General features: G+C 41.8%; 1 protein-coding gene across 4 annotated transcripts in view; it reads right to left on the bottom strand.

Moving 5' to 3' along the window:
• Nucleotides 1-1,686: 1,686 nt before the first annotated feature.
• The window catches only part of UBE2F (ubiquitin conjugating enzyme E2 F (putative)), an 81,842-nt gene continuing 61,552 nt past the window's right edge, over nt 1,687-21,976 (bottom strand). For 3 of the 4 annotated variants that reach the window (XM_065669732.1, XM_065669730.1, XM_065669729.1), the window contains one exon: nt 17,854-21,338. In XM_065669732.1, coding sequence (XP_065525804.1) covers nt 21,246-21,338 — 93 coding nt within the window. In that variant the 3' untranslated portion in view covers nt 17,854-21,245. Of the gene's footprint in view, nt 3,098-17,853; nt 21,339-21,976 lie in introns of those variants that run through there. The other variant, XM_065669731.1, reaches the window with a different exon arrangement.

Consider the following 21,976-nt stretch of genomic DNA (forward strand, 5'->3'; position numbering starts at 1 on the left):
CCAGGTGCCTGTCTGTGGTGTGAAGTCTTACCGCTCACCCCCTCTGTGAGGACTTCCCCTAACTGCCCTAAAGCAGCCTCTGTGATCCTTGAGGCTCCCTCCTCACCTTCCCCTTCAGTAATACTGACCTCCACCTCATAGGCACTCTTTGGGGTGGCTCTCCAGATTTCTTGTCACCACTTTAGGTACTGGAAGCTGCTCTAAGGTCTCCCCGGAGCCTTCTCTCCTCCAGGAAGAGGCTTTCTGGAAGATGATAACCTGCCTACAATAAAAAGAAATGGGGAAAAAAAAGCCCCAGCAAGCCCAAAACTAAAAACCAAGACCCAAACAAGAAAAGAAAAAGCAGTAAATTGTTCCAAAGACTGCTTGGAAGTTACAGAAGCTGATTCCTGCACAAGCACTGTTGGCTCAGGAGCTTCCATCCACCAACTGGCCATGAGCAAAGGTGACACTCTGGGGACATACAGGAGAGTTCTGCCTTCTGCCATCGCAGGAGATTCATGGGGGTGCAGGATGGAGACCAGATAGAAACATGCCCCTGGCAGTGCCCAGCTTAGTGCTTTGGTGAGAGGCAGAAATCAAGGGTGGCTGGAAGTTGCATCTATACAGATGTAATATATATATATAAAAATGCATATAAAAATAAATATATCTAAAAATAGAAAACCCCCAAACAGCTTCTTGTGTTCAGAAAAGAATAATTCAGTTTATTTTCCTGGGCCATGAGCTGATAGGCTCTTCTAGGATGAGGGTGAGGTGTAACATTTTTGCCCATGTATTCTGGATGGGAAGAAACCGCTGCTCAGCCACTTTCTACAGTATGTAGTAGTATCCAAACTTCAATATTCTGCTCATCTGCTCCCAGTAAGCAAGAAAATGGTGCAGGGATTACACAGCAAGGCTGTACTGGGAGGAGAATACTGGCTTTGGTGGCAGCACCCCTGGCTCTGTGCTCACACAAGCTGCTGTAACCCAAACCTGCTGCATACCCTGACACAGCTGCTCCTGGCTCACTGTAGCAGCACCCTGTGTTTGCTCTGCCATGGCTTCAAGGCATGAGTGACATGGATGACAGCCAAGAAACAGGGACTTTCACCCATTTTATTGAAGGATGGGAGGTGACAACAATACCAGGGTGCCACTACAGCAAGGAACACTCACCTTTGTTACAGAAAACTGGTTCAGCATTTTCAGCTTGAAAAGAAGAAAATCCCTTCTGACTTGGCAAGCAAAATCTAGACCTATTTTCCAATCTTTCTATTTTTGTGAGTGTTTTATCCCTTACCTTCCCTGACATTACTATTCTGGTGGCAAAGATCTCTCACCATGGTTGCTTGCTTAAAATACCCTGATCCATGTTTCATTTTAGCCACAGTGGCAACATAACCCAAAGATGAAGCTCACGGTAAAGCTCTCCTCCTGCATGCCAATCCCTGCACTTAATTTATCTGCTTTCCTAGACCTCCCGTAACAGCTACAGGAGCCTGTGAAGCTGTAAGAGAAAAGAACTTAAGCCTTTAAGCAAGGCTGCACCGTGCTCAAAATCTGCAGCCCAGCTCTGCCACGTTAATGATGGAGACAAATTTTGATTTCCTTCAGTGTCTGCAGAGGGACAGTAGGAAAGAATGAAGTGTAATCATGGGATAACAAACCATCAACACCCGAACACTACACACATACACTTGCTCTGTATGAAACTACACCAACATTTATTTCTATGGTTTATCTATTTATAAAAGCTTGACTTGGTTCCACTGCACCTCCTCTGTGTGACCCCACAAGTGGATCCCCAGGGGAGTAGTGGGGAGCTCTGGCCCATGCCAGGCAGCAACTCTTCACAGCGTTTACTCTGAAGTGATTCCTGAGGTACATGCTACTCTCTTGTGGAGGATCTCTGCTCGCACACACACTGTGTTTGATATACAGTTACTTAAAGAAAAGGCGATTATAGCATCATATCCCTTCTAATTACCAGGAAAGCCAGGTGTGCAGGAGTGTTTCAGAGAGGTGCAGTGCGTTCTTGTTCTCAGCTGCATTATTAGTCATTCCCTTTTAGTGCAGAATGTTGAAGAACACAATTAGGCATTCTCCAGATCACGGTGCTTGAATTTACCTTCATAAGATCAGTGTCTGATGCTCCCTCACCACATCCAGATTGGAAAGCCAAAGGCAGATTTCTTACACACACACAAAAAAAAATCTCCCTTTTGTTAAATTTTCACAGAAATATATAATATATATTTTATATATGTACATAGTTTTACTAATACTACACATTTACGTAAGTTAGGGATTAGCCTGTATTTCTTGTAACTACTTCACACAATGTATAGGAACAAAAGAAAAATATTGTAGCCCAAGCAGGAGCTGAAAATAACGTGAGAATTCCAAAAGTGTAACAAAACCACCCTTAACATTAAATATCATCAAGAATTTCAATACCAGAAGTAGAACTTCATTTAGCACTAGCATTCTGGCAAGCTCTAAGCCTTAGCTGAATGACTCTTAGAGAAAGCTTTTTTTGTTTTTTTTTTTGTTTCTTTTTTTGTTTGTTTGTTTGTTTCTTTTTTTGTTTCTTTATTGTTTCTGCTCATCAAAGGCAACAGGATTGTGATTTGGTTCACAAGAGACCTTTTTATTGCCAACCTGAAGTGTTCTAAAAGCACGCCACCTCATCTGTTTGGTTGGGTTTTTATCTTCCCCCCTCCAAACTAGGCAAGAGTTAAAAAAAAGTGTAATTACAATTTCAATAGTGATTTCTTTTAACTTCTCAAGCATATCTCATCAACAGGATATACAGTACAGTTCAGAAGAGTAAACATTTTTAAAAGTAACCAAACAACTTTTTCACCCAACATACACAATTTCTTGCTGTATTTATGTTGAACTCTCCTTTTAACATGGACAAGTTATGAAGTTAGTTTTCTTCTTCAGTACAACATGGACACAGGACTAGTACAATCCGGGCTGGTTTTGTTGTTGTTGTTGTTGAAGGTAAGGATAACTCTAGCATGGAAGCCACGGTCCTGCTATTCATCTCCCTTCATCATCTTGCATAGCGCTTAATGTAATCTTCAACTTTATTCCGAAAGTCCTCCTAGAGGGAAGCACAGTCAGAATTACCTCAAGCACATTGGAGAAGGACTCATAGGGCTGCAGTAGTGGTGGATGCCCACATCAGTAACCAGTAGGATCAAGTGTCCATCAATGTTTCCAACGTGGTGTATGAGAACTGAGGCAACTGCTCAAGTCCTTGGCGAGCAGATGTCTGGGCTCCACCAGAAGTCTCCTTTGGGGATTGAACTGAACAAAATTTGCCATCACCAGTTATCAATGTAGGTACTAGACAGACTGTGTCTGACAGGTCACCTATGCTGGGAGGCCAGGTCCCAGCTAGTGGCACAGCAAAGATCTGGCTGTGATTTTAGAGAAGGAAGGGAAGCTCTCCTTACCAGGTAAAAGAGACAGCTCTGTCCCAAGCACTCATTTCGGCCTCCCTAGGTAAATGCACGATATCACAGCCAGCACATAACCAGCACAAAATCAATCGCTGTCATTTATTATAGCCTGTATACCATTAAAAACTCACCAAGTCATTTGTTTTTGAAAGTAGTTCAGAGGGAACACTCTTACACCTGCAGCCCTCCACACAAAACCTATGAGACTATCACAAAACCTCTGTATCCATAGAAAAGCACAAATTTCTGCCAGTTTATAAAGCATGGAGATACTGAGCGGAGAAATTCTGACATACATTCCTCATTTGATCCTTGTCCAAGTCAGGATGTCAGAGAGATGCTACATTCCTATAATGTTTGCCTCATGTGCTGTTACAGCCTGTTACTAAATGTGTCCAACACAAACACACCGAGTGGTCTGTGCTCCAGATACAAGTTCGGGGGTTCACAGCAAAGTGCCTTTTGCTTGATTTCCAGCTCCCAGTTTTGTGTGCTGCTAGAATATAAAGCAGGAGAACCTGGAAAATTTATGTACTTACATTTGTTCAAAAATAAAACCCCCAAACCACAAAAACACAAACACACACAAAGGATGAAGAGATTCTGAATACAGTGTCCTGCTGTGCTGGAGCTGCCTGGAGAGCAGGGGCCATGGAAGCACTGAAACTCTCTGCCCACCAAGCCAAGGCTCTGCTTTTACCTTGTTGCCACGACCTGAGGGATCAGCAATGGATGATCCTGCTTTAAATGACGTAACTTGACAGCTTCAGGCTTGCCCGTACATAAAATGATGCCCTTGGAACACACACTGACTGTTCTGCTACAGCCCACTCAGCAAAGAGCTAAATAGCATGAAATTTACAGATAGAACAGCAGTTTGTGAGTTTAATGCCCTGTAAATCATGACCGTTGGAGTTGTCCAAGTTACTTCTTTGTTAATGGTAGATAAAGGTAAGCACTGCAATATTCATCATGACTTCGTACTAATACTGCTAAGAAGTCCTGAAAAGCATGAAATTTATTTTAAAGCTGTAGGAAAAGCTGTCTTCCCTTACATGGGCATGCAATAAGAGCTGAGGTTGTTCAGCCTGGAGAAGAGAAGGCTCCGGTGAGACCTTAGAGCAGTTTCCAGTGCATAAAGGGCCTGACAAGAAATCTGGAGAGGAGCTTTTGACAAAGGCATGTAAGGACAGGACAAGGGGGAATGGCTTTAACCTGCCAGAGGGGAGACTGAGATTAGACATTAGGAAGAAACTATACACTATGAGGGTGGTGAGGTGCTGGCACAGGGTGCCCAGACAAGTTGTGGATGCCCAGAGTTCCAAACCCCTGCCACAGGCAGGGACACCTTCCACTAGAGCAGGTTGCTCCAAGCCGCATCCAATCTGGCCTTGAACACTGCCAGGAATGGAGCATCACCACCCTCACAATGAAGTTTTCAGCTCTGGTACATTTTGGACTATCTTGACACAGACTCGTAATAATTACTCAGAATAATTACTCATAATGGCAAACAATGCTGGAAAACTCTATTTTACTGCTTATGGTGGATGTGCTCAGTATTATAGACTGATGGCCCATAGCAGCAACACACACACAACATCAGAGCATGTCAGTCACAACACTGTTAACTGATAAGAGAAGCCTTTTGGACTCATCCTGTTACGGGGATACAGAGCTAAATAAAAGGTTACTAACTACAGGAAGACAAAAAACCCATTAGCAATACCATTGATCTTTTAGGCTAAGAAAAACCACTGGACATGCAAGAGGGCCTACTACATCTTTGCTGTATTTACAACATCCAAGAGCAGTGCAGTACAGACAGCTCAGGGCGCACTCTTTTTCACATGTATCTTTACAAGATTTTCAAATGGGAAGATGTGCTCTCAGCAGTATTTTAACAGAAGCAGGACCTCAGCAAAGCAGGAAGGCTCCAGAAATCCATGCTGTCACTTGGGCTGACTTGCCAGATGAAGGGGCTGACAGCATTGGCAAGAATGTATTAACATGATACTCGCTGTATGCGAACCTGGTGCTGAACAGGAGGTTTTCCTCCCATAGCTGTAATACTCCATCTTCACATGCCATATGGCTTAACAGTTCCTCATTACCAGGGGGCACTTTTCTATGTGCACATCTGTTTATGTGCAGTACTGAATAATCAGAAGCATAAAAATTAATCAGAGCAGCACATATCCTGCATTATAAGGAGGCACATACAAAATTCTGCTAGGAATGCTAAGGGAAAGAACAAAGCACTGCATTGTACCCTCTCTTAACTTCAAGGACAGCTCCTAAGTGTAAGACTACTAGAAAGATGGGCTAGAGGCAGGTTGTGCAAAACACCTGCTTTTATTAAAAAAAACCAAGCCTACCCACTTGAATGGAGCTTCTTGATCCTTTCTGCTGGAGACTCCAAAGAACTGTACCCAACCCCAGACCTGCATTAGTGCCCTGTGCCTCAACCATCTGTTGATGCCAAAATAGACACTGATGAGAGGGGGAAGAGTCGCAAGGTTTGCTGCTGGAAATATGCCTCAGTGAAGTAGTTCATCTTAATGAACACCTATGCTCTTGCCAGAATGCTTGTCTAGCTGCTGGTGGTGGTTGCTTTGCCACATCTCTCTGGACTAGTTTGCTAGTTTTGCTAGTTTGGCCAGAGGCACAGCTGCTGCCTCTACACTGAAGCTGTTTCCCATATCACAGTCATCAGGTCACGATGAAGAGGGAGAGGGTTGACTGTAATATTCTACTACACAAGCGCTGATGCTGTTAAGACATGAAACGCCATCAGAAACAGCCATTAAGCTCTGCTAGGCCATCAGTGAGTGCTGGAAATACCACCTGGAGGAGCATTTCAAAAGGGAAATCTAATTTCTAACTCCTATCATTTGCCCTTCATCAATACTATGTTTTTCACAAGTTTCAAGATACAAAATACAGAGTCAGAGGAGAACAAAACTGCTCTTGGGTTCTCTGGAGATGTTCTGGGTGGTGGTGAGGAATGAGGCTTGGGTTTTTATGTGGGAGCAGTACCTGCAGCCTTGCCTGGTTTAGGGTGGAGGGGTCTGGGGCTAAGCCAGGAGACAGAGCTCCTCTGTGGAAGAGAGACTCAGGGACTCTCTCTTAAAATCAGACACTGGCCTCATGGTCAGCATGAAGCTGAAGCTCAGGCAATGCCAATATTCCCTTAGCACAATGGCCATCCCATCATACAGCACAGTGACAGGAATGACAGTGCAAGTATCAGATTGAACACTTCAACAGATGCCTTCCCCATACCTTCTAAAGGAAAAAAAGATGATCAGCTGGGAATAGGAAACTAATAAAAATGTGAATAAACCAAACACTGTAACTCTAAGCACACTCCAAAAAAGCACAGCAGGTACTCCCCCAGCACCAGCTGGATGTAAGAGGTACAGATCAGCCCAGACACAGCTCCATGGAGACCAAGGGCATCACTGCTGCATCCCACAGGTACCCTGTAGGTCCCAGGTCCTGGGCCGCAGTGTGTTCCCCCTGCAGATCCCTGTCCTATCCCAGTCCTCACACGGAAAAGCAAGACCCCAGTGGGAGCCCACCTCTGAAGATGCTCAGCTCTCAAACTCATGTATGAGAAGAAACCATCTAAAATAGGAGAGTTTACACAATTCTGAAGCAGACCCAAAGCTGTTTTGCTCTGAGCTGTGGGGAGGTGAGAGATGAGGGGTACACGAGTAGCCCTGTGGGAAGTACTTGCTGTATGAGCAATGCTGGCCAAATCACTGCTTCATTCCATGAAAAAGAGATGGGGACAAACAATTGAAGGGAAATTCAAAGTTTATCAGTGGGTGAAGAGTATGGAATAGAAGCCATGACATATTTCACAAATCAGTGGCTGAAAACTGGGTCACAGTGCAGACTGCAAAGCTAAAGCAGTATATCCATGGAACTCCTCCTTTGTATTTAAACAAAGAAGTTCTGTTTGTACAAAAATGTTTAACAAGTAACCTTTAAGCAGATAAACCTATACATGTGTATTTTGGCAAGAACTCTGGTTTCATGATTTCAATTTTTACTGCATGTTCTTACCAGATAGCACATGTGCAATGATTTGCATTAAGAAAATATTAAAAAGCAAATCCTTATTTAATTTAGATTTAAAAAAAAAAAACCCCAACCCAAACCCCAAACCAAACCTGATTGTTGTAATATTAAAACAATTCACTGAAGTCCCAACTGGCTGTCTTAAGAACATGCAACACTGCAATGAGATTAAAAAAATGCAGGAAAGTTGTTACTACAAGATATTTTACAGTGAAACAAGCTCAGTATCTGGCCAGAGTGGAAATTTATCACAAGGTATTTATCTCTGAGGAGCACTTGGGAAAGGATTTATAGACAATTATGGAAACAACAGGAAAACCGCCACCCCAAAAGCCCAGAAGAGAATTAGGGTCTACAGTTTCTAAAAGCATATTGAAGCATGCACTCAAGAACTAGGCACCTTTTTGAACACTGGGGTTTGAACCTGATTTGGCACCTCTAAGGGGAGAATTCAATTTTTCAATAATTTATACTGCCCTGAGTTGTACTGATGAACTATCTGTCCATTATTAAACTTCTCATTTGAAAATGAAAGATCTGCTCCATTATCCAAAGCAAACACCAAGTCTCTGTGACAGCTACCATAGGAGTTTAGAAAAGGTGTAATGAAAACTTTATCTCAGGAATCTCTTTTCCTTTTTAAACAAATGTATACATAAGAATTACACTAAAAAAAAAACCACAAAACACAAAACCACCTGAAAAAAAACAACACAACAAACCAAACCAAAAACCAACTGAACCAAAAACGTAAACCAAAGCAGATTTAGTCCATTATCTTTAATATATTCACTACTTGTACCACTTTACACACTGCAGTATTTGGCAAATGTTTTCTTCTTCTGGCTCACAATACTGACCTCAGTTTCTGCCCTTAAGTGTGTCAGAGACTATATGCCCTCTTTGAGGGCTGTGTTCCCCAGGTTGAAAGCCATACTGGCCATTCCCTGCAGGAAAATGCAGAGTGTACTGCCTCTGTTCCTTGATTGTGACTACAACCACCCAGATACTGTGAGAAACAATTCCTGGGCCACCTTCCCATAATTTAGATTTACAGTGCTGTAAAATTCAAATAGAGACAAAAAAAAAAAAAAAGATTAAAAAAAAAAAATCACAAAAACACTCAATTGCACTTTCCCTTCCTTCTTTAGTGTTAAAGAAAATAAAATAGTAGTAACAATAAAAAAGCACTATTTTTACTGAACACTACTATAATCCAAGTTATCAACAAAGTCAAATTCCAAACAATTTCTACCAGGACCTTTTATTTAAAGTGTTTAATAAAGGGGTCTTCTGAGCACCAGGAACATGACAGGAACATGACAGGAACAAGGCCAGGTTAAACGGGTCTTGGAGCAACCTGCTCTAGTGGAAGGTGTCCCTCCCCATGGCAGTGGGTTGGAACTGGATGAGTGGTAAGGTCCCTTCCAACACAAACCAGTCTGGGAGTTGGTGATTCTATGCCATTACTCAGCTCCAGCCAAACCTTTGGGAGGATATAATTACCAGGTAGATTTACCCATTAGCCCTATGAGTTATATTTAAAGCAACCTTTCCTTTCAACCTTGTGGAAGATAATAAGCATTCACGCCCATCGGCCCCTCCACATCCACTCTCATTTAAAAAGGAGCTGAATGAAACCTTTGAGTAATACGAAAATCTCAAGTGCAAGGTGTTTTTCCAATTCATGTTCCTGCCTTGTTATAATTTCCTTGACGTTGATTAATTTAGCTCAGCCTCTACACCACCTGAACCATTTTCGAAGCTCTGTAATTACAGTTTAAATTCCAATAAGAGTGGGGGGTGAAGAACCTATACATAGGTATCTCCCACAGATGACTCCTGTGCTTGGCATTAATTTTCACAGCCTCTGTTCTCTACTTCACCTTTTAAACACCATTTCCACTTCTGATTTTGCAAAATGATGACTAAATGTTTTAGGTAGCTAAGTCCTAACACCAAACCCCCAAAATGCCACTGCTGTTTTTTACTGTGATTATCTGTGGTGAAGAAGAGAAAAACTAAGTTTTGGGCCTTTTTTTGATAAGTATCCATCCATATAGGCAGGTTACAGAATAGATCTGCCTGCCAGGACACTGCTCTGGGGAGAAGTCGAAGATGTGTTGCAGAGATAGAAAGATCAGCACGCTGAACATGATCCATCTGAGATTCTCAGACCCTAAGTAGGAACCATTTCCCTCATGCTTCTATAGACACTCTGTTACTTGCCAGTGAAGCAAAGTTAAAGGAAAAAAGCACCCTCTGAAGTTACTGGAAGAGGAAAGGGCTGTGGATTAGTGTGTGAAAGCTGCTGGGGCAGCCAGGGCTAACTACATCTAAATCTTGTTTGTGCAAAGGTGAGGGAACTGAGCCAGCTGAACAGGGCAAAGCAGCTTCCACAAGAAAATCCTTCCTTGGATCAAACACGATGCAGGTCCTGACTCTCTTGCCATATCTGCCCTTTGCCTTATGGAGCAGCTTGGCTGGAGGCAGTTGGTGGAGACTTTCACAAGCCCTCTGGTCATATGGCCACAGTGCCTATGGACTAAGGATTTGCCCTATGACCCATTTACTTATTACCATTAATGATTTCACCCAGGTTGCTGAAAACAAAGAAGACCTCCTGGGAGTTGAACTTGGCAGCATGGAGATTGCATGGTTATTCAGTGCCTGATGATGGGTACTTGTTTCCCCACACTCCCCCAATGCTACTGGGGTCAGCCCAAGGCTGGTGCCAGGCACACTGGCCATCTTGTCAATACAGTTGTTGGAAAGGGTTATAGAGAGAACCCTTCAAGAAAATTACCTGAATTATCCCAATTACACTGATGTTTACCTCCTCTGTGCTGCAAACACACTTCCACCCACGAGGATGTCAATCATTTCCAAGAGAGGATATTGTCCTCGGGATCTGAGCTCTTAATGGATAAATTATAAGCACAGAGGAAATGGGAGCTGCCTGGGTCTGGTGAGAGGGATTTTGCAAGTCATACTCTACTCCAGTCAAATGATATCCAAACAAACCAGGCTGGGCAGGTGAGGCACATGGGGAACTCCACTCAAAGAGATCAGACTCTGCATTCAATAACCCTCCTGTGTAAGGTTCTGTTTTAAAGCCATGCATTTATTTAAAGAATGCAAAACAAAAGCTTTCATTTTAAGCCACTCACCTACCTAAAGCATGCAAAACAAAAGCTTTAAAACATCTGTATTTCTTCCACATTTCTATCATTACCTCAGCAAGTCTAACCACTTCAAAAGCTTAATCAACTTTGCTGAACCTGAAAGAGATCCCATCCATAATCAAAGTGTTATGAAAGACGGCTAATGGCATCAAAAAGTAATGTTTTTCCCTATTTACCTCTGTTACCACAATTAGCAGCTGTGCTGTTGGCTCCTTTGCACATGCCTTTAGTGTACTTTATGCCCCCTGAAAAAAGCTTCAAAGGCTGTAACACGGACACAGAACATAAAATGGGGAGTCAATGCAAGAAAAACCTTAGTGACATTGTCTAAATGCAGTAATGTTGCAGAAAAACAAGTATGCATTACAGTGTGGCTGCAAGAACTTCAGTGACAACAACAAACACCAATCAGGGTGGTTGGGTGTGCAGAGGAAGTTAAAGATTTGCTGCAATAAATACAGAGATAAATAAATGAACTGACTCGCAGGAAAAATTGTTTTGAAAAGCTGGTTTTAGAGTGAGATGGTACCACTGTTCTTAACTTGACAGTTAAGCGGCAGTCAAAGAGTAATGAAAACCCCACAGCAAAAATTACACAGCTTCAAAAAAAAAAAAAAAAAACCCAACAAAAAAACAAAACAAAAACAAACCACAAAACATGTCAAGTTTGAAAGCCTTTTGGGGATAAATACTTTTCCAGTGTTGTAAAAGTTTGAAAAGCTAAAGTTAGCCTTGAACACAGCAGATCAAGTTCTGCCCTTGAGAAGCTCCTTCTGCCACTTACAGACTCCTACACCACAAATGTGGTGCCCACAGGCACTTGTACTGGCTGGAACCCCATGGTGTGTGTATTTATCTATCACAGAACCACAGACTGATTTGGCTTGGAAGTGACCTTAAAGCTCATCCAGTCCAAAAACCCTGCCACAGGCAGAACACCTTCCACTGGACCAGGTTGTTCAAATTAGAAGAATTCTTCAATGTTATGTATCCCCCTGCAGATGAAATCAGGAAATGATCCTCAATTCAGTATCCAGGAATCTACGCAAGTTTCCTCTTTCATTTGAATAAAGTTAAAAAACCCCTTGCATTTTCATCACATCACAGTTTTGTACTGCTAGAAATAAATAGCAGTGTTCTTGAAAATGTTCAGAACCAGCTGCTTCCTATTAGGAAGAGTGTTTTTTAGGATTGTCAAAGCTGGTGCAAAGCTATCAACTGAAACAAGAGAATGAGGTTGAGTGGAAAAAAAACCTACGTTAGACAACAGGCAAAGACAGATCCCAGTCAAAGAGAAGCTCAAACATAAATAAATAAAATGGCACAGCAAGGATGACTATGCTTATTTAAGCAAAACATTGACTCAAACGATGTAAATAATGTAAAGAATGAGAGCCTAACAAAGCCATCTTAAAGCCAACATAATGAGAGCAAGATCTGGGCATGCCTCTCCCTGTCCTGACAAGTACTAAACAGCCTTTCTGTTGCCTACCCTTCCTTAAGAGCCAACTGCATCAACCAAGTTGTTGACAAAATCAAATGAACAATTTGAAAATGAAAATATATTAATTTGCATGCGAAATTCTTGGACCCAGATCACAAATCAAAAGCCCAAGATGGTTCCTGGAGGCCTGGATCCATTCTGGTAGCTCTGCGACTCTGTAAGAACAGTGGGAGAAAACACACAGAATTGGTTAAAGAAATGGAAATAAGCTGTGTTGGATGGAGAAATGTGCTGTGTGTTTGCAGTACAAAAGGTAGCACTGAAAAGAAAGGTGAGGCTGGCACTCTGGTCTGGAATGCTGCAAGTCCTAGAGAGACCATTGTAATGATTCTGCAAAGCAATTACTCATACTTTTAGTAAGAGGTATCAGTGACACAAGAACTGGGACAATCAGCTGAGATCTGCGCTAAAACAGACACCAAGAAGAATGGCTTTAAGCTGAAAGAGGGGAGATTTAGATTAGATATAAGGAAGAAGCTCTTCCCTGTGAGGGTGCTGAGCCACTGGTACAGGCTGCTCAGAGAAGCTGTGGCTGCCCCATCCCTAGCAGTGTTCAAGGCCAGGCTGGACACAGGGGCTTGGAGCAACCTGCTCTAGTGGAAGGTGTCCCTGCCCATGGCAGGGGGTTGGAGCTTTAAGGTCCTTTCAAAACAAAACCATTCTGTGATTCTATGAAGAAGCACAAATAGTTGAGAGAAAGATAGTAAAACAGTCAAATTACAGCTTACCAATACCTTCATGCATTTCTTTTGCAAAGGGTAATTAGATCATTCTGTAGAAAGAACTGTCTAGAGAGCTGTCCTTAAAATTCGACATACCTCAACTGGAGATGAAGCATCAGAAAACCCAGTAAAGACCAAGGGACTCCTGAAGTACTGTAGCAATCACCACATTTGGCAAAACACATCTTGTGCTAATGAGTTTTAAAAACAGTACCCTGGATCCCATGGCAAACTCCTGGGAATGACCTCACAAACTTCATATCACAGTAATTCTGAGACCAGGTGGAAGAGTGGAAGTAGAGAAAGAGAAGTCCAGTTTACAGACAAACTGAAAACAACTAAAATGTTAAGAAGTAACCCAATGAGATGTTCAGACATGAAAAGGAGAGCAGAATGCATGCTAGCAGAGCAGCTAGAATGACATACTATATGACTTTACAAAGGGTTTTACAAAGCCACTCTTCCTGTAAACCTTAGAATTTAAGAACTGAAAATGAACGAGCAGTAACTTCAAAGGCTTGACCTCAATTACTTTTTAAACGGTCTTAATAGCATAGTATCTTTCTATTGTTTGACTAAGAGCAGCAGTACTAAAAAATAAAAATGAGTTGTGCAAAACCCCCCTAAAAATTGATGTATACAGCAGTATCACAGAATCACAGACTAGTTTGGGTTGGGAGGGACCTTAAAGTTCATCCAGTCCAAACTCCCTGCCACGGACACCTTCCACTAGACCAGGCTGCTCCAAGCCCCGTCCAACCTGGCCTTGAACACTGCCACAGATGGGGCATGCAGTCTGATTACTAATTACTTCAAATGTGGCAAAATACAGAAGAGGAAAAAAGATAAATGACAGTGAAAAAAAACAGTTCTTGCAATCACTATGAAATAATGGAACTCCCTGTGGTGTTTGAATTGCTTGTGGGTAGTTCTTTTTACCAGAATAAAGCCATCCCCTTTTAATCCTTCTGCAGAGGGGTTTTGGACAAGGGTCTGTATGGACAGGACAAGGGGAATGGCTTTAACCTGCCAGAACAGGAAAGATTGAGATGAGCTCTTAGGCAGAAGCTCTTCCCTGTGAGGGTGCTGAGGCGCTGGCACAGGGTGCCCAGAGAAGCTGTGGCTGCCCCATCCCTGGCAGTGTTCAAGGCCAGACTGGACGGGGCTTGGAGTAATCTGGTCTAGTGAAAGGTGTCCCTGTCCGTGGCAGAGGTTGGAACTGGATGAGCTTTAAGGTCCTTTCCAACCCAAACCAGTCTGATTCTATCATTCCCTCACCCTCCTGCAGCCCTCTTGGGTTGCCCAGATCACCTCGCTACCAGCTGAGCTCATGGTCTACTCTTGAGTGGTGAGTGCCCAGACAATCCCGACAGTATCCCTTCAGAGTGAGCCCTGGCTGAGCTAGCATAGCAGACTTTCTGGGTGGCTCACTCCCAGCCTATCCTTTTCTTGCTGCTGCTCACAGTTCTGGTGACAGTTATAGGAACTGGATGCAAAGGAACTTTGCTGCTTTGTCAACTTTGACAGAAATTGATGTGGGTATCAGAAGTTATGGGGATTAAGAGGGAGGCTGGGATGAGGGAAGGGACAGTTGCATGGCAGCACTGCATAAGCCTTATTCCTTTACAAAAAAGGACTAAAAAGTAAAATAATTTCTAAAGGTTCACTTCAATGAAGCTGCAAAACAAACTAATGGTGTGGACTAGATAACTGAACAGTTGGGTGGACTGAACCAGCTGAGCTGCTGGGTTCAAGGGGTTGTGATCAGTGGCACAAAGTCCTAGTGGAGTACTCGAGGAGTTGATATTGGAGCCAATACTGTTTAACTTTTCCATTAATGACCTGAATGAAGGGCAGAGTTTGCTGATGATGTAAAACTGGGATTTTAGTCCCAGTGGCTATACACCGCATAGGTGTGCTGCCATTCAGTAGGACCTCAAGAGGCTGGTGAACTGGACAGAGAAGAAAGAACCTCACAAAGTTCAACAAAGGGAAATGCAAAGTCTTGCCCATGAATAACTCCATCCATCAGCACATGCTGGGGAACGGCAAGCAGCTTTGCAGAGAAGAACACTGGGGTTTGGCTGGTCACCAAGCTGACCAAGAAGACCACTAGCATGCTTGGGCTGTACTATTAGGAGAGCTAACAGCAGGTCAAGCAAGGTGATACTTTCACCCCAGCCAGGTTTGACGATTTACATCTGGAGTGCTGTGCCCAGTGCCAGGCTTCCCAGGTTTAGACAGACAGGGACTTACTGAGTGAGCCTGGCATAGGGCCACAAAGATGGTTAATGAATGAGAGGATCTGTCATAGGAGAGACTAGAGATTGACTGGGACTGTTCTGTCTGGAGAAGAGAAGGCTTAGGGGGACTGTAATGTGTACAAATACCTGATGGGAGGCTGCAAAGAGGACAGAGCAAGACTCTTCCCAGTGGTGAGAGGCAATGGGAACAAACTGAAATACAGGAAATGTCTTTTAAAGTTTTTTTTACTGTAAGGGTGGTGGGACATAGGAACAGGTTGCCCAGAGAGGTTGTGAAGTCTCTGTCCTTGGAGATGCTCAAAACCTGATTGTACACAGTGCTGGGCAACCTGCTCCAGCTGACTCTACCCTGAGCACAGAGGCTGGACTAGACAATTTCCAGAGCTCCCTGCCAGCCTCAGAGACTTTGTGATTCTGTGAAATACCTTCTGAAAATGCCTCGAGGATGAAGTGCCAGAAAACCTGCAGTTACGGAACAAACAGCCCTCCTCGTGATTCAGAGCCACCTTACTTGGTTACACTGGGCATAAACAAAAAGGAACAAATAAATGTTTCTATCGAGACCCTTAATTTGCAGTTACATGAAAAACACAAGCTTATTTTCACATAACCTGCTGGCTGTCTAGCAAAGCTTTCCAGTGTCTCCTTACTCAATTTCATCAGTATTCATAATTCTATATTTCTTCAAATTACTCTGCTGGTGGTACAAGATTATAAGACTGACAGATTAAAAACAATATCCAGCTTTTATCAGAGAAGTAAAAGCATAGAAAACAGACATCCTTCAAAAATGAGAGTGGCAGAGGTTGACACATCTGTTCATACCACAGTGACACACCAAACATAGGAACATTTTGTTAAAAGTACAATTTTTAGTCTTGAAAAAGCCTGAAAGTGTCAGGCTTGTCAATGTAGTTAATTCCTTTACTCTCAGCTCCTCCAGATACTGAAATATGAGATAATAATAATTATGTGTAGAACAAAAGAGTATGTTCAAGATCAGACTGTTTAGCTTGTAATATATGGATGGATTACTCTCCTTTCCCTACTCAATTACAGTTTCACAGCCTAGGAAACTTTAATCAAAAAATTACTTTAAATCTCAAGTGCCCTGCAATTCTGCATCTCTCCCCACCTACAACAATTTACATTAATTATGTTCCATTGATTGCTTCTAATGATCAAGGCAAAAGCTTTCCCTTCCTTTTCACCTATTTCAGTAGCTATCCGTACTGCCTTGTGTCCTGATTGCAGCCTTCATTTTTATTTTTAAGAAAATGGTCACAGACTTTAGTCACACACCTGAATTTCCTTTCAGCCAAGGAATTATAGCTGGGACTGCCTGTAGAATGCGGTAATTATATCACGGATGAGTAACCACTCATCATAAGGGTGAGTGAATGGTGTGAAGGCCAAGCCGTTAAGATCAACTCTCCCCTCAGCAGAACAAGGAGAATGGTTTCAAATCCCAGGTAAGGCTGCTTTGTGTCTTCTAAGCAGTGCCCAGAGGGGCTCCTCAAGGGTGAATGGCTATCTGAACCAAGTCAGACACAAGAGTTACTGTTAGGAGCTCAGTCTTAAGACTCACTGATTTCCTTGCCAAACATTCTCTACTCTTTTTATCACAAATATGGTCTTGATTCTAAGGTTGAAGTTTCTCATGTATCTAATGAAGATATAAGAGAGAAACCCCCTAGGACAAGAATCTCAGCTGTCACTCCAGTCAGTGCAGTGCAGTGCTGACTGAAACCACAGTCCAATCTCAGTTCTGAGCAGAAAAAAGGATTTATTTTGCAGGCAGATAAAAAAAGTGGAATGTCAAACTTGGATCATAAAACTGGTTGCTTCTTTCTCTGTGTATTTTAGCTTTTGTGCATAATTGGAACCTCTGGCACCTAGAAGTAAGAAGGGCAGCACAGCAGAGAAAAGGAGTCTGTCCTTACTCCTTCAAAACTGAACTTGTCCGAGCAGAGATAAAATAGATGAGAAAGGCCATCTGTGTAGGAACATTACAGCAAGACTGAGAAACATTCAAGTAAAAATTAAGGAAAGGATAAGAAACAGAATGCAATTTAAATGCATAATCCAGGACTAAGAGGATACAGAGGAATGGCCAGACCCTCACTGCTTTACGGTCCTGCCCTGGGTGAATTGTTTCCCTCTCTATGCCACTACACTTCCACCAGCAAAGTAACAAAACCCTTGATAAGCTCTCCATCACTCTGCTTTGTTTTCTCTGATGAAATGACTTCAATAAGACCTAGGCATTAGATCTCAAATTTAATTGAGTTAATTGACTCAAACTGACTTAAGAGTGAGCTGGGAATACCTGAGTATCTATGGCCTTTGCTACCTCAGCAGAGAGAGGACATAACTGTGTCTTCTTACCATAACTTCTCTTCTGCTTCAGGGCTCTTGGAATTTGTGTAACTTTAAGTCCTACCTACAAGAAACTACGCTCAAAATTGCAGTGCTGGATGATCAAACTAAATTTGCAGACATCAGACCCTATTCTATACACACAAAAATAAGTATAAAACATATCTACAAATTCTATTGTAAATCAGTGTTAACCAGCTTCATGATTATGAAAGTAAAAAAACCCAACCATTTTTCTTTAAATTCGCTTCTTCAGTTTATTATTACAGATATCAAAATGAAATCTCTTACAATTACTACTAATATTATAAGATAAATCAAGACAAGGTGAAAAGCTTGGCTTGAATGTAGCCAGTGGAGAAAAAAAACCAGACTGGTAGTGTTGAAACATAATTTTCATTCCTGATGAAGCAAGTAAGAGTCTTAAGCCAGAGCATCATATTTGTCCGTTACTCTTTCAGGGTTATCTACCTACTTAAGCTTTGCAGACAGACATCTGTGAATTTTCAGATGATATGAAATAAATTGAATATTTAAAAGATGGCCAAACCTGGTTTACTGCCTCTTCCTCCTATTAAATATAATTCCTATGTACTTTTCAAGAGGGATTTCAGCTCATGGGTTCATGTGCTCAATGCTACTAAAGAATCAAAAGCAGCTGTTGTTTTCTACAACAAGCACTGTAAGTACTTTGGAAACTATAAAGGACTTTATTTTTAGGTGAGTGATATGCTAATACCCCAGCAGTGTCAGACTGGTGCTTCACTGCAGTAATGCGAGGAACCCAGCTACCCACAGTGGCAGCAATTGTGAGGTACCTTGTCCCTACAGATTTCACTGCACCCCATCAGGTCATTTTGGCCAGCAGCACCACACAAGTTGCTTCTGTTGTTGTTGCAATTGCCCAAGCTATTGCCTAATCTATTGGGTTTAAGTATCTGTAAGCACAAAATTAGAGTGCTTGACCATAAGCTGACATAGTGTAGAGCACTACCTAATCAGAGAAGTCATGTAACAACCAGCTAAATATCAATGCAAAACTAAAGACACAGCCTGAAAAACTCTGTTCGGTCTCAACCCTTTTTTAATTGAAGGAGAAACTGAGGTCACCAGCACTTTGCACATTTAGATGCATAGTATGGCTTGCTTGTGTTTTCCAAGGTACCATGAAGTGTCAAATGCCAATCTGAGCCTTCTGCTCTGCCAATAATTGATAGATGCTTCCCCAATAGCTGTCAAATAATCCTCCGATCATCTACATTCTCCATTTGGTTGGCTTGACAGATGAAAGCAGGGGCTTATTAAAACATTTTCAGCTTTCAGTTTGTTATGCCACTATGTTATTGCCCAGGACTTAGGGAACAAACTCTGAAAATGATACAAGAATGTGCCCATTTTTTTAAATCCTTGATAATAATTTTGTAAAACCTCAAAGCACCTAACAGTTGAACGTTTTTAGTGTGGGAGTACAGGACAGAGGCTGACATCCAACTAAGTGAAAGACAAGACAGTCATATCTTCGAAGATGGACTCTAACGTATTCTGATCTTCATAGGTAAGTTTGTAAAGCTAGGAGGAGGGAAGTATCACAAAACCATAATGACCTTTTAAATATCCCACAAGTAGGAAAATGCCTGTGCAGCGCTAAAAGAGGCAATAGTTGCGGACTCTGAACTCACAGAGCCCTCCTCTTGCAAACATGCATACTGTAGTGATTATTTCCACATTGGACACAGGGTCATGGTAAATGCTTTCAAACATCCAGCCAGATGTTTTCACAACACCTAGTTGGCTTCATCTGGACCATGTGTGCAGGAAACACTTAAGTGAAAAAGGTGACTGCAACACAGAAAGGAAGAGCTACTGAGAAACAACTGCCTCTTTAGCCAAGCTGCAAACTCAAAAATTTCCACCATCAAAGGCATTTCTACCAACAGAACTGACAAGGTTATTACAAACAATGTATAAGAGACAATTTAGTCAGAAGGCTCTTCAGTAAAATCTGGTGGAAGGGACTGAAGAGCCACCCACGCCAAACAGAAAGGAGAGCTGTGATGTCTAGCTACGTCTACTGCTTCCCCATGACAACTCTCCCAGTTGCTGTGGTAGGGGAAGAGTACTGCCAGCTCTGGGGAAGCTGACTCAAAGGAGTATCTCTTATCTTCAGAAACTGGCAAAGCAAAGGTTCTCCCTCTGTACTGTGCAATGTGACAATGAAAGGCACTTTCAGGTGCTCCATCACTTCTCCCCACCATGTGCCCTGAGGTTAAACAGGCAGGGTGCAGCTGAGAAACTGATTCTAAACGCTTAGGAGCATCTAGCACAACTGATCCCTGCATGGTTGCTCCTCTAGCACCAGCTTGAACACCTTAACAATAAGGTTTTTTAAACACCACCTGAAATGAACTTCAAGTAAATGTCTTTAAAATAATTTCTGTTCTAAGGTAACTTTTCCAGCTGCTTTGAGCTACCACTCAACTTTAGGAATCTGAGATTAAAAAATGAAAACAGTGATGATCAGAATTCTTCAAATATCATTAGCACTGTTTGCATATGAAATTTCACAGGGGTACATTTGGGAAGCTGGAAAAGTCTAACAAAGTTTATGGCTCTAATGGAACTGCTGACAAGGGTAGCAAGTCTGACAAAGAGAACTGGGCTAAAAATAATGCATTAATGAATTGAATGAGCATTTTAATAAAAAAAATTCCTTGAGGAAGGCATTAGAAAAAACATTTTGTCATTTTGCAAATGCACCTTTGGAGTGCATTGCCCAGATCCAACCCGATAAAGAAACAAGCATTTGGATAGAAGCAGCATATAAACTTGGGTAATATAGTGCTGGCATCTGAGTTTTGATCTACCAGTATGCTTTTGACTACTTTGCAAAATCAAGCCATTTCAGCTATTTTCAAGTTTCTTCAAGGAACACTACCCATCAAAGGAATACAGCTATTTCACATAATTCAAAATTATCTGAAAATAAAATGCTTCTTTAGAGCTATTTCTAGCGCTTTCTATCACAAATAATATCTCCCCTAAAATGCACAGTGAGAAGATGCACCATGTGAACCATGAAATTTAATTTCTTATATTTTTTATAGTATGAACATTTTATATTAAAATGTACTATCCAAACAAACTGTTTTGTACCCAAATTCATCAACAGTCACTGTAGACCAGCGGATAATCTTTGTAATTCTCAGACAGATTTACTTCAAGATATTTAACTGCTTACAATTAAATCTAACAAGCAGAAAACCCAGTGAAGAACATCCACAGGAAAGCTTTTGCTTCCAGCCACACAAACCCAATTAATTCAAAGCTGGAAGAAAAGTTCTTGTCTTGCAGGTTATTCATTCTCCATTTATGAAGAGGTGAACCAACCTAAATGCTTTGATCAAGACAAGTTAATGCAATAAATGATGCATTCCCCATAACAGTCACGATACCTCTGCTCTTGGGCTCTCCAGGCTAAACCTCAAAGGATTAAGCCACTCTGTCCTTCAGTTTTACATAAAGCCAAAGCCAAAAAAAAAAAAAAAAAAAAGAGTTCAAGGAGTTTGGAGGTGAGAAAAAAGATGCTTCATTCCTTTCCAGCACTGAAGTTGGGTGGTGTCTCATGTGAAGGCCAGTAGTTCATATTACTCAGTTGGTTCAATAAGCAAAAGTGTTGATCTGCATTGAAGATGCCACTGCCAGCTGCTCTTTCTGTTTCTGTGAAGTTTGGGATGGTCCTGGAGAAATGGCAAGGTGAAAGACCTGATCTCTTCTGAACAGGAAGAATCACTGCAGAACCTAGAGTCCTCAACTGTATACTCAAATGCCTTTGATATAAAAATGGCAACAAAAAAAGAGCAGATACGACAGAGGAACAAAGAAGTTACTGTAAGATCAGTTAAACAAATTACATTAAACCAGAGGACCTGAGGAAGAAATACAGATAATGAATACTCTTCCCAAAACTTTCAAGTTTTAATTTCATTTTGTGTTGCTTATCTGTTTAGAGTATCCAACACACCTGTAACATGCTAGCATTGGTATCACGCTTTTCATTCAGATGCCTCAAGTTACAATTGAGACTAGTCTTCTGATATATGGAATTACATTAATAGAAGAAAACTAGCTTCAAAGTGATCACTGACAAGAGACCAAGAAGAACCCAAATCTGAAGACACTATTTAGTTTCAAATGCATTTCTTCAGCTACACAGAAAAATGGATTTTCAAGGCAGACTTAAATCTTAATGTGATTACACCCTTGCTATGTATGAGCACAGAAATAAAAGGCCAGGAGGATAAAAGTACAGCTGGCCATGAGATTATTTTGGAACAGTCTTTTAGAAAGATTGAATCTGAAATGATACACAGGCGGT

The sequence above is a fragment of the Lathamus discolor genome, chromosome 3, assembly GCF_037157495.1.
Source record: "Lathamus discolor isolate bLatDis1 chromosome 3, bLatDis1.hap1, whole genome shotgun sequence".
Taxonomy (NCBI): domain Eukaryota; kingdom Metazoa; phylum Chordata; class Aves; order Psittaciformes; family Psittacidae; genus Lathamus; species Lathamus discolor.